Here is a 13,534-nt window from a genome sequence, read left to right as displayed (position 1 = left end):
AAAGAATTTCCACTGTAGTATTCAGCAGCTAATAAGTACGGGAAGGATTAAGATTTTTTAATAGAAGTAATTTACAAATCTGTTTAACTTTTTGGCACCAAAAAAAAAAAAAAATAGTTTTTAACCGGAGTACCCCTTTAAGTTGCAGGCTGCCGGCGCTTTAAATGAATGAGTTGCGGGCCGTGGCGCTTTAAAAGGAACGAGTTGCGGGCCGCAGCGCTGGAAACTATTAAATTGTGAGCTAGAAGCTGTCACCTCCCCCTGCAAGCGCTAAAAGCCAGGCTTTTAGTCCTTACAGGGGGAAGTGATAGCTTCCGGCTTGCAACGTAATCATTTCCAGTGCTGCGGCCCGCACTTAAAGCGCCGTCTGGGGACAGACGCTGATAATTCATTCGAAAGGTGTGTGTGGGGGGAGGGGGGGACACACCGGTATTGCGGTATAGGAAATAGGAAAGATTTAAATCGTACAGAAATAAAATACCGGTATTCGGTATGAACCGGTATACCGCCCAGCACTTATATACATATATAGCTACATTTCTGGCTTTTTCGGAACGCTTGAGTATACAGGTCGTAGTTTTGTCATTCCTCCATATGTCCCGATGTGGCTCATGCAGTATCAGATTGTACAGACATATATACGTATATCTTTGGTTCTGCAGTGTCCTGGGATGAGGTGTAAGTCTCTTACCCTAACTGGGGTAAGTAACCTCCTTGCCGCATAGTTTGAGGTAAATAAGTTTTTGGTTCGTCCTCTTGTGACTGACCGTCAGGATTTACATTGCATCCGGCGGTAAAGTCGGGGTTGTTAAGTCCTTGACTAAACCCAGCCAGGTGCAGGACCGGCGGTGGCTCCTGGTTTCTGCCACTTTCCTCAACCGTGAAATTCTGCTTAAAATACTGGCTGGGGGTCTGTGTGTCGTCCTCCTGGGAGGCTGGTGGTGGCGTTGACTGCTCGTCGGGCCTCTCCTCAGAGATGAGTAGCGGCTGCGTGGACTCCGATCTGGAGAACATGGGGGTCTGACCCTGGTAGCCGCCCATGATAACTGTTGAATACTGCACGGTGCTGGACGTGTTCTGTGCACACGAAATCCCGTCGCTGTCTGAGGCGCTCAGGTGTGGAGAAGATAAGCAGGATGAGCCCCCGATTCCGCTGCTTAGCCCCTCTGAGGTGTTCTTCTTTATCTGATCCAGAGACTTTGTGTCCTGATCGTCAGGTTTATCATCCCTGGTTATTTGGACCACGCTGACATCTGTGAAGGGACCGTCCTGGAATGGGTGCCGCTTGGGCTCGTGCTGCAAGACAGGAGAGAAGACATTATCAATAGGACAGGAGCAAGTACGAGCGCATAATGCTCTGGAGGGGGGTTAACTAATGAAATTGATCCCATACACTGAGACACTTTCCATTGCATTAAAGGAGGGGTGAAGAATAAGAAAAACACCTGCACTTTAAAAGTGTCTTTGTCATTTGCTAAATCTTTTTGACAAGTCAAAAGTTTTGATTGGTCATGATCTGGGTGTTTAGACAAGTGGGGAGAAGCATGCTGCTGTGCTCTTCACTCCCTGGCTCGCTGCATTCACTATCACTGTGCAGATAAGCTTCAGAGTCAGTCTATGGAACCTGTCTCCTGCACAGAGAGAGATTACAGCGAGAGGTTTAGCGAAGAGCACAGCTGCAGGCTTCTCCCTGCTTGTCAGAACACCTAGACCACGAAATGTCAAAGAGAGAGATAGAAAAAGAGAGAAAAAGAGAGAGAGAGAGAGAGAGAGAGAAAAGAGAGAGAGAGAGAGAGAGAAAAAGAGAGAGAGAGAGAGAGAGAAAAAGAGAGAGAGAGAGAGAAAAAGAGAGAGAGAGAAAGAAAGAGAGAGAGAAAAAGAAAGAGAGAGAGAAAAAGAGAGAAAAAGAGAGAGAAAAAGAGAGAGAAAAAGAGAGAGAGAGAAAAAGAGAGAGAGTGAAAAAGAGAAAAAAAGAGAGAGAGAGAGAAAGAGAAAAAAAGAGAGAGAGAGAGAAAGAGAAAAAAAGAGAGAGAGAGAAAGAGAGAGAGAGAAAAAGAGAGAAAGAGAGAGAGAGAAAAAGAGAGAGAGAAAAAGAGAGAAAAAGAGAGAGAGAGAGAGAGAGAGAAAAAGAGAGAGAAAAAAAAGAGAGAGAGAGAAAGAGAGAAAAAAAAGAGAGAAAGAGAGAGAATGATGGGGTAGCAGCAAAACCAAATAAAGTAATATTGGTGCAAGTGGCCAACTAACCTCGGTCACAGGTCCAAATTCCAGACAAGAACAGCAAAAACACTTGAGAAAGGCTGCACAGGCAGCAGAAACTTTGCATGTTTTTATTATGGAATAAAGCTACCCACGTTTTTTTTCACCTGATTTTTGAGGGCTGCAGCCATTTTTTGCTATTCCTGTCTGTGTATCAAGTGATCAAAATGTGAATTTTATTTCCTCATATACAGCGATGCAACGTTTCGACTGTCTGCACAGTCTTCATCAAGCATACAGAGGGACCAGTGCATTAATACTTCTATGCAACACATACAAAACTCGATTACCAATCAATTGCAATCATTGTGTACAAATATTATTACATATATTTTTTTATATATATGTATTTTTAATCCTGATCTTCTGGCTGTTTGCTGTGTAGTATTTGTCAGTATTTGGTCCCCGTGCAAAAAAAGTACTGAGCTCAGACATGTTTTTCTAAAATAATGTCTGTTAAAGAAAAAAATGGAAGGTAAGGCCTTGTATTAAGTGCCACTAAGTTACGTAACAATGGATGTCTTTTTCATCGTAACTAAATAACCAATCTTATGGAACATAAAGGTGAATTAACATCTGCAGGATTCTTAAAGAGGTATACACCGCTACATTAAATCTTATCCCCAATCCAAAGGATGTGGATAAGTGTTTGATGGCAGAAGGGCCAACTGCTGGGTCTCCCATAATCTCCTGCATGACACCTCGATGCTCGTATCTCTGTCATTCCCACAGGGATAAATGGAGGGGAGCGTGATGGTCCCCATGATCAGACACTATCTTGTGGATAAGATTTAATGTATTGAAGTACCCCTTTAAATATTAGATCTCATATCTGTAGGACAAGTTACAGTTTGATGCCCTCTCCCTACTGAGAATACATGTACGCATATATTGTGAGAGAGAAATAAGCTGCTGCCAGATACCTCTGGCAGTAACTTATTTCCCTTAACCTGTTCGGGACGGAGGGCGTACCTATACGCCCTCCGCCCACTCCCTGTCTATAACGCAGGGCCACGCCGTGGCCCCGCGTCATAGCGGGTCGGGGCCGGCCCGGCCCTTAGCAACGGCCGGGACCTGTGGCTAATAGCGCGCGGCACTGATCGGTGTTGCGTATAATTAACCCTTTAGAAGCGGCGTTCAAAGTTGAACGCCCCGTCTAAAGTGAAAGTACACTCATGCCAATTAGCTCAGCAGGCTGTTCGGGATCGGCATGGCGAAATCGCGGCATCCCGAACAGCTGTAGGACTACCTGCCTCCTCGCTGTCCGATCACCGAATGACTGCTCAGTGCCTGAGATCCAGGCATGAGCAGTCATGCAGCAGAATCATTGATCACTGGTTTCCTATGAGAAACCAGTGATCAATGTAAAAGTTCAGTGTGCGCAGTGTTATAGGTCGCTATGGGACCTATAACACTGCAAAAAAAAAAAAAAAGTGAAAAAAAGTGAATAAAGATCATTTAACCCCTTCCCTAATAAAACTTTGAATCACCCCCCTTTTCCTATTTAAAAAATAAAAAAATAAAAAAAATAAAAAAGGGTAATAAAAAAATATGTGATATTGCCGCATGTGGAAATGTCCGAATTATAAAAATATGTAGTTAATTAACGGTCAATGGCGTACGCGCAAAAAAATTCCAAAGTCCAAAATAGCGAATTTTTGGTCACTTTTTATATCATGAAAAAAATGAATAAAAAGCGATCAAAAAGTCCGATCAATACAAAATGTAACCACTAAAAACTTCAGATCACGGCACAAAAAATGAGCCCTCATACCGCCCCATACACGGAAAAATAAAAAAGTTATAGGGGTCAGAAGATGACAATTTTAAACGTATTAATTTTCCTGCATGTAGTTATGATTTTTTCCAGAAGTCCGACAAAATCAAACCTATATAAGTAGGCGATCATTTTAACCGTATGAACCTACAGAATAAAGATAAGGTGTCATTTTTACCGAAAAATGTACTGTGTAGAAACGGAAGCCCCCAAAAGTTACAAAATGGCGTTTTTTCTTCAATTTTGTTGCACAATGATTTTTTTTTCCATTTCGCCGTAGATTTTGGGGTAAAATGACTAATGTCACTGCAAAGTAGAATTGGTGGCGCAAAAAATAAGCCATAATAAGTATTTTTAGATGCAAAAATTAAAAGGGTTATGATTTTTAAAAGGTGAGGAGGAAAAAACGAAAGTGCAAAAACGGAAAAACCCTCCATCCCAAAGGGTTTAAAGGGGTACTCCGCTGCTCAGAATTTGGAACAAACTGCTCCGATTGCTGAAGCTGTTGACATCATAGCCACGCCCCCTCATGACATCATATCCCATCCCATCAATGCAAGTCTATGGGAGGGGGCGTGACAGCCATCACGCCCCCTCCCATAGACTTGCATTGAGGGGATGGGATATGATGTCATGAGGGGGCGTGGCTATGATGTCACCAGCTTCAGCAATCGGAGCAGTTTGTTCCAAATTCTGAGCAGCGGAGTACCCCTTTAAGGACACAAGAATCGGGAATGTTGAAAGCCAAACAAACGAATTAGCAGATATGGCTGCAATCCGTCTAATGTGTGTACAGTATATAGGAGCGCAGGGAGGTTCTGTTCTTACCCGGCTGGGAGTCTGTGGGGACCACTGTGCAATGTTACTCTTGGAAGGATCTGGAACATTGGGCCAAATGTGCTGCTTAATCCTACAAAGAAATACAAATATGACATAAAGTAATATTACACGCACATTCGGGGCAGAACAGTCACAACGTTCAGTCTCCAGCGTCTCGGATACTTACTGCTCTCTCTTATTACAAAACAAGACGCACAAGATTAGGATGAGGACCATGAAGCCGATACAAGAGGCCACCACAATGGCTTCCACCTCCCCATTGCCTGCAGAGAAAAAGAAAGGAACATGAAAAACAAAAACCTAGACAGCAGCAGGGAATATGGCGGGGGCAGGGATTTTGTGGAGCGGGTATCAGGTCACATAGGGGTGTGCTGCACAAGGTCCTCATGTCGGATATATTCACATGCAGCAGATTGTGAGACTCAAAATCCCTTCCATGCAGACAGGTGGATAGAAAGGTTTTGCGATAGGTGCATTGATTTCTGTAAACCCCAAATGTTCTGCAATATGCTAATTGTTCCCCCAAAAGTGAAGAATGTGAATATATGGAAGACGAGTCCTCATTTTCTTCAAACTTACTGTAGTTCAGCTTTTACTTCCCGCAAACCTCAATAACTATAGAAAACTGCATAAAAACTGGATTTGTGTATTTACTGTAAAATCTCTCTCATTGGATTCCATTGGGGACACAGCACTGTGGTTATAGTCCCTCTCTCATTGGATTCCATTGGGGACACAGCACTGTGGTTATAGTCCCTCTCTCATTGGATTCCATTGGGGGACACAGCACTGTGGCTATAGTCCCTCTTTCATTGGATTCCATTGGGGACACAGCACTGTGGTTATAGTCCTCTCTCATTGGATTCCATTGGGGGACACAGCACTGTGGTTATAGTCCCTCTCTCATTGGATTCCATTGGGGACACAACACTGTGGTTATAGTCCCTCTCTCATTGGATTCCATTGGGGACACAGCACTGTGGTTATAGTCCCTCTCTCATTGGATTCCATTGGGGACACAGCACTGTGGTTATAGTCCCTCTCTCATTGGATTCCATTGGGGGACACAGCACTGTGGTTATAGTTCCTCTCTCATTGGATTCCATTGGGGGACACAGCACTGTGGTTATAGTTCCTCTCTCATTGGATTCCATTGGGGACACGGCACTGTGGTTATAGTCCCTCTCTCATTGGATTCCATTGGGGACACAGCACTGTGGTTATAGTTCCTCTCATTGGACTCCATTGGGGACAAAGCACTGTGGTTATAGTCCCTCTCTCATTGGATTCCATTGGGGACACAGCACTGTGGTTATAGTCCCTCTCTCATTGGATTCATTTGGGGACACAGCACTGTGGTTATAGTCCCTCTCTCATTGGATTCCATTGGGGACACAGCACTGTGGCTATAGTCCCTCTCTCATTGGATTCCATTGGGGACACAGCACTGTGGTTATAGTCCCTCTCTCATTGGATTCCATTGGGGACACAGCACTGTGGTTATAGTTCCTCTCTCATTGGATTCCATTGGGGACACGGCACTGTGGTTATAGTCCCTCTCTCATTGGATTCCATTGGGGACACAGCACTGTGGTTATAGTTCCTCTCTCATTGGACTCCATTGGGGACACAGCACTGTGGTTATAGTTCCTCTCTCATTGGATTCCATTGGGGACACAGCACTGTGGTTATAGTCCCTCTCTCATTGGATTCATTTGGGGACACAGCACTGTGGTTATAGTCCCTCTCTCATTGGATTCCATTGGGGACACAGCACTGTGGTTATAGTTCCTCTCTCATTGGATTCCATTGGGGACACGACACTGTGGTTATAGTTCCTCTCTCATTGGATTCCATTGGGGACACGACACTGTGGTTATAGTTCCTCTCTCATTGGATTCCATTGGGGGACACAGCACTGTGGTTATAGTCCTCTCTCATTGGATTCCATTGGGGACACAGCACTGTGGTTATAGTCCCTCTCTCATTGGATTCCATTGGGGACACAGCACTGTGGTTATAGTTCCTCTCTCATTGGATTCCATTGGGGACACAGCACTGTGGTTATAGTCCCTCTCTCATTGGATTCATTTGGGGACACAGCACTGTGGCTATAGTCCCTCTCTCATTGGATTCCATTGGGGGACATAGCACTGTGGTTATAGTCCCTCTCTCATTGGATTCCATTGGGGACACAGCACTGTGGTTATAGTCCCTCTCTCATTTGATTCCATTGGGGGACACAGCACTGTGGTTATAGTCCCTCTCTCATTGGATTCCATTGGGGACACAGCTCTGTGGTTATAGTCCCTCTCTCATTGGATTCCACTGGGGACACAGCACTGTGGTTATAGTCCCTCTCTCATTGGATTCCATTGGGGACACAGCACTGTGGTTATAGTCCCTCTCTCATTGGATTCCATTGGGGACACAGCACTGTGGTTATAGTCCTCTCTCATTGGATTCCATTGGGGACACAGCTCTGTGGTTATAGTCCCTCTCTCATTGGATTCCACTGGGGACACAGCACTGTGGTTATAGTCCCTCTCTCATTGGATTCCATTGGGGACACGGCACTGTGGTTATAGTCCCTCTCTCATTGGATTCCATTGGGGACACAGCACTGTGGTTATAGTTCCTCTCATTGGACTCCATTGGGGACAAAGCACTGTGGTTATAGTCCCTCTCTCATTGGATTCCATTGGGGACACAGCACTGTGGTTATAGTCCCTCTCTCATTGGATTCATTTGGGGACACAGCACTGTGGTTATAGTCCCTCTCTCATTGGATTCCATTGGGGACACAGCACTGTGGCTATAGTCCCTCTCTCATTGGATTCCATTGGGGACACAGCACTGTGGTTATAGTCCCTCTCTCATTGGATTCCATTGGGGACACAGCACTGTGGTTATAGTTCCTCTCTCATTGGATTCCATTGGGGACACGGCACTGTGGTTATAGTCCCTCTCTCATTGGATTCCATTGGGGACACAGCACTGTGGTTATAGTTCCTCTCTCATTGGACTCCATTGGGGACACAGCACTGTGGTTATAGTTCCTCTCTCATTGGATTCCATTGGGGACACAGCACTGTGGTTATAGTCCCTCTCTCATTGGATTCATTTGGGGACACAGCACTGTGGTTATAGTCCCTCTCTCATTGGATTCCATTGGGGACACAGCACTGTGGTTATAGTTCCTCTCTCATTGGATTCCATTGGGGACACGACACTGTGGTTATAGTTCCTCTCTCATTGGATTCCATTGGGGACACAGCACTGTGGTTATAGTCCTCTCTCATTGGATTCCATTGGGGACACAGCACTGTGGTTATAGTCCCTCTCTCATTGGATTCCATTGGGGACACAGCACTGTGGTTATAGTTCCTCTCTCATTGGATTCCATTGGGGACACAGCACTGTGGTTATAGTCCCTCTCTCATTGGATTCATTTGGGGACACAGCACTGTGGCTATAGTCCCTCTCTCATTGGATTCCATTGGGGGACATAGCACTGTGGTTATAGTCCCTCTCTCATTGGATTCCATTGGGGACACAGCACTGTGGTTATAGTCCCTCTCTCATTTGATTCCATTGGGGGACACAGCACTGTGGTTATAGTCCCTCTCTCATTTGATTCCATTGGGGGACACAGCACTGTGGTTATAGTCCCTCTCTCATTGGATTCCATTGGGGACACAGCACTGTGGTTATAGTTCCTCTCTCATTGGATTCCATTGGGGACACGACACTGTGGTTATAGTTCCTCTCTCATTGGATTCCATTGGGGGACACAGCACTGTGGTTATAGTTCCTCTCTCATTGGATTCCATTGGGGACACAGCACTGTGGTTATAGTCCCTCTCTCATTTGATTCCATTGGGGACACAGCACTGTGGTTATAGTCCCTCTCTCATTGGATTCCATTGGGGACACAGCACTGTGGTTATAGTCCTCTCTCATTGGATTCCATTGGGGACACAGCTCTGTGGTTATAGTCCCTCTCTCATTGGATTCCACTGGGGACACAGCACTGTGGTTATAGTCCCTCTCTCATTGGATTCCATTGGGGACACAGCACTGTGGTTATAGTCCCTCTCTCATTGGATTCCATTGGGGACACAGCACTGTGGTTATAGTCCTCTCTCATTGGATTCCATTGGGGACACAGCTCTGTGGTTATAGTCCCTCTCTCATTGGATTCCACTGGGGACACAGCACTGTGGTTATAGTCCCTCTCTCATTGGATTCCATTGGGGACACAGCACTGTGGTTATAGTCCCTCTCTCATTGGATTCCATTGGGGACACAGCACTGTGGTTATAGTCCCTCTCTCATTGGACTCCATTGGGGACACAGCACTGTGGTTATAGTTCCTCTCTCATTGGATTCCATTGGGGACACAGCACTGTGGTTATAGTCCCTCTCTCATTTGATTCCATTGGGGGACACAGCACTGTGGTTATAGTCCTCTCTCATTGGATTCCATGGGGACACAGCACTGTGGTTATAGTCCCTCTCTCATTGGATTCCATTGGGGGACACAGCACTGTGGTTATAGTCCTCTCTCATTGGATTCCATTGGGGACACAGCACTGTGGTTATAGTCCTCTCTCATTGGATTCCATTGGGGGGACACAGCACTGTGGCTATAGTCCCTCTCTCATTGGATTCCATTGGGGACACAGCACTGTGGCTATAGTCCCTCTCTCATTGGATTCCATTGGGGACACAGCACTGTGGTTATAGTCCCTCTCTCATTGGATTCCATTGGGGACACAACACTGTGGTTATAGTTCCTCTCTCATTGGATTCCATTGGGGACACAGCACTGTGGCTATAGTCCCACTCTCATTGGATTCATTTGGGGACACAGCACTTTGGTTATAGTCCTCTCACTGGATTCCATTGGGGGACACAGCACTGTGGCTATAGTCCCTCTCTCATTGGATTCCATTGGGTACACAGCACTGTGGTTATAGTCCCTCTCTCATTGGATTCCATTGGGGACACAGCACTGTGGTTATAGTTCCTCCCTCATTGGATTCCATTGGGGGACACAGCACTGTGGTAAAAGTCCTCTCTCATTGGATTCCATTGGGGGACACAGCACTGTGGCTATAGTCCCTATCTCATTGGATTCCATTGGGGGACACAGCACTGTGGCTATAGTCCCTCTCTCATTGGATTCCATTGGGGGACACAGCACTGTGGCTATAGTCCCTCTTTCATTGGATTCCATTGGGGACACAGCACTGTGGTTATAGTTCCTCTCATTGGATTCCATTGGGGACACAGCACTGTGGTTATAGTCCCTCTCTCATTGGATTCCATTGGGTACACAGCACTGTTTTTATAGTTCATCTCTCATTGGATTCCATTGGGGGACACAGCACTGTGGTTATAGTTCCTCTCTCATTGGATTCCATTGGGGACACAGCACTGTGGTTATAGTTCCTCTCTCATTGGATTCCATTGGGGACACAGCACTGTGGCTATAGTCCCTCACTCATTGGATTCCATTGGGGACACAACACTGTGGTTATAGTTCCTCTCTCATTGGATTCCATTGGGGACACAGCACTGTGGCTATAGTCCTACTCTCATTGGATTCATTTGGGGACACAGCACTTTGGTTATAGTCCTCTCATTGGATTCCATTGGGGACACAGCACTGTGGTTATAGTCCCTCTCTCATTGGATTCACCACTAAAAGGCGACACTAGGCAGAAAAAAGTTGTTGGCTCAACGTCAGCAGGATATACACCATTAGGCTATCCAGTTTGTGCAAAAGGCAACAAAAATAATAGAAAGAATACCAACCACAGCCTGAGCCAAGAAAGAAAATCAAATAACACAAACAAGGAGCAAACACAGAGGGTGTGAGAGAAAGAGGAAATAGATTCTACCGTAAGAACAATAATCCAATTTTTATGTGGAGTGCAATGATGGGGGACAACATCATGGTCGTTCCAAAGCTGTCCCTGAAGACAGGAAAAAGGAACAGATAAATCACCAAATGCACTGCGGCCTGAAGCTCCTTGTAGCCCAGACTGGCATCAGAGAAAGCCATGGTATGGATCCAGTAGAACTAGGAAAACATGTGCAGCCTTACGGACCTGGGAAGCAGACACCTGATGGTGGACCACCCTTCCTACAGACACTAGGTTACAACTGGTTATCCTAGTGAGGGTAGAAGAGGCATAGCCTGCAGAGCAAACAGGTTTGTTTGTTTTGTCTGCCTAGTGTTGGTTCCTAGTGGCAAGTTACAATAGTCCCAGTGCTGTATCCTCCAATGCAATCCATGAGAAAAAGGGTGTGCATGGGTCATGCTTGGCTGTAGCCTATACATCAAAACACTGTAGGGAAAAGTCCAGCACATCCAATGAAATCCATCACTTATTTTAAATCCTTATAAATGTTTAACATCTTTTGTCTAAATGACTGATCCAACATGTTTCTTTATTATAGAGTAATTGCCTTTTCTGCTTGGCTTATGGACCCCATTAATGGTAAAGAATGACATATTGATTTATTTATATTTTTTCCAGGGGAGTACCCCTTTAATCAAACAAAACCAGCCATGTTTTTAAAAATCTTTTGAAACAATAGTAACGCTTTTAGTTTTACCAAGCTTAGGTATACATTTACCCCTGTTAAACTTTTATAAGGGTTTTTAATAAACAATTAAATTGGGTGGATGCGCTGATCTATCATCCTTTGTACTGGATATTTTTATGAAGACAACAAAGACTGAGGAGGAGGTGAAGGAGCTGCAGGGCAGTATACATGCAAAACTAAGGCTCTTACCGAATGGCAGCGTGGTCAAGCTGAAGGGGAGCCCGGCCTTCCTGCCTTGCTCCGTGTTCGCAGTCACAGAAACACTGTACGTCGTCTTGGCCGCTAAGGATTTTAGCGTGTACTCCGTTACAGACGCATTCACTGTGATAGCTGGAAGATAACAGAATAAGTTACAACACATTTCCCATTAGGTTGTATTACTCTTACTTCCTCCAGGTACAATGAGCATCTCCCGGTCTGGAGGACCTGTCCTGTATTACACAGACAATGGCCCTCAATGGTTTACTATTTTAAACCCGACATGTTTTGGCGGGTTGTGCGCCAGAATTTGTGCCAGAAGTGAAAAAAAACATAACTCTCCATTTCACAGAGAAAATTCGAAAAAACGGGGCGTGACCAGGGGTAAAGTGGGTGTGGTCACTGAAAAGGGGCATGATCCCGCTTTTTACAAAAAGAGAAAGAGAGAGAGAGAGAGAGAGAGAGAGAGAGAGAGAGAGAGAGAGAGAGAGAGAGAGAGAGAGAGAGAGAGAGAGAGAGAGAGAGAGAGAGTTCTTTTCTGTCTAAGTGCTCTCTGATGACATGTGTCTCGGGAACCGCCCAGTTTAGAAGAGGTTTGCTATGTTGATTTGCTTCTAAACTGGGCGGTTCCCAAGACAGGTGTCATCAGAGAGCACTTAGACAGAAAAGTAGAACCTTAACTTCAGAAGCTCATAAGTACTGAAAGGATTAAGATTTTTTAATAGAAGTAATTTGCAAATCTGTTTAACCTTTCTGGGGCCAGTTGATATATAGAAAAGTTTTTTCCTGGAATACCCCTTTAAAACCCACAAAGAAACCTACACAACACTCTTAGTAAATCAGGGCCAATGTGTAATACTCCATTTCCTCTCAGTTGGCGCTGCAGAGAAATCGAACACTAACTGAGGGGGAGGGGCTATAGTTTTGGTCCCTGAGTTTTGTGGGAAGAATCTCGTGTATACACATTGAACTATGATGTATTGAGACTCTTACCTTCTGCCGGGCCATCGTGCCCCCCATATTTTATAGTGTAATTTGTGATGAAGCCGTTTCGTTGCGGCAGAGGGATGGGTATCCACACCAGAGTCACCCAGGTCTTCCCAGTGGCCTTTGTTTTGACAGCGGGTCCAACATCAGGAGCTGCGAATGATACAACAGTCATGTGAGAAGATTCCAACACTTGAGGTGCAGGACACGGCTCCCCATTATCCTGACGCTCCTTACCTCCTTGCTGCAGGTAAGTCCCAAAGATGCTGGACCTCACCTTCCCATCTGTATACAGTGGAATGAGTCTGATCAGGTAATACACAAAGGGCTTTATGTCACCTGGAAAAAAAGATCAGGATTATCAGCCGCTGCCAGAGGACAGGAAAGTGACCCACGGATCCACGTTACATCATACACTCCCTATAACATCTGGTAAAGGGGTACTCCGCTGCTCAGCGTTTGGAACAAACAGAGCTCGTGACTTCATAGCCCAGCCCCCTCATGACGTCACGCCCCACCCCCTCAATGCAAGTCTATGGGAGGGGGCGTGACTGTGTCACGCCCCCTCCCATAGACTTGTATTGAGGGGGCGGGGCGTGACATCATGAGGGGGCGGTCATAATGTCATGAGGGGCGGGGCTATGACATCACAAGCTCCTGGCGCTGGCTCCAGGGTTCAACCCCTTAAGGACTCAGGGTTTTTACGTTTTTTTGCACTTTCGTTTTTTCCTCCTCACCTTTTAAAAATCATAACCCTTTCAATTTTGCACCTAAAAATCCATATGATGCCTTATTTTTTGCGCCACTAATTCTACTTTGCAGTGACATTAGTCATTTTACCCAAAAATCTACAGC

The 13,534-nt window shown here is 45.4% G+C and overlaps 1 protein-coding gene across 2 annotated transcripts in view; it reads right to left on the bottom strand.

Moving 5' to 3' along the window:
* Positions 1 to 326: 326 nt before the first annotated feature.
* Positions 327 to 13,534, bottom strand: part of IL6ST (interleukin 6 cytokine family signal transducer) — a 49,908-nt gene continuing 36,700 nt past the window's right edge. For both annotated transcript variants that reach the window (XM_056552568.1, XM_056552569.1), the window contains 6 exons: positions 12,917 to 13,018; positions 12,686 to 12,832; positions 11,684 to 11,824; positions 5,040 to 5,136; positions 4,862 to 4,943; positions 327 to 1,296 (listed from right to left, as the gene is read on the bottom strand). In XM_056552568.1, the coding sequence (XP_056408543.1) occupies positions 688 to 1,296; positions 4,862 to 4,943; positions 5,040 to 5,136; positions 11,684 to 11,824; positions 12,686 to 12,832; positions 12,917 to 13,018 (1,178 nt within the window). In that variant the 3' untranslated portion in view covers positions 327 to 687. The remainder of the gene's footprint in view (positions 1,297 to 4,861; positions 4,944 to 5,039; positions 5,137 to 11,683; positions 11,825 to 12,685; positions 12,833 to 12,916; positions 13,019 to 13,534) is intronic.

The sequence above is a fragment of the Hyla sarda genome, chromosome 1 (assembly GCF_029499605.1).
Source record: "Hyla sarda isolate aHylSar1 chromosome 1, aHylSar1.hap1, whole genome shotgun sequence".
Lineage (NCBI taxonomy): Eukaryota > Metazoa > Chordata > Amphibia > Anura > Hylidae > Hyla > Hyla sarda.
Note: the sequence above shows the minus strand (reverse complement) of the source record. Positions and strands in the feature narration are given on the sequence as shown.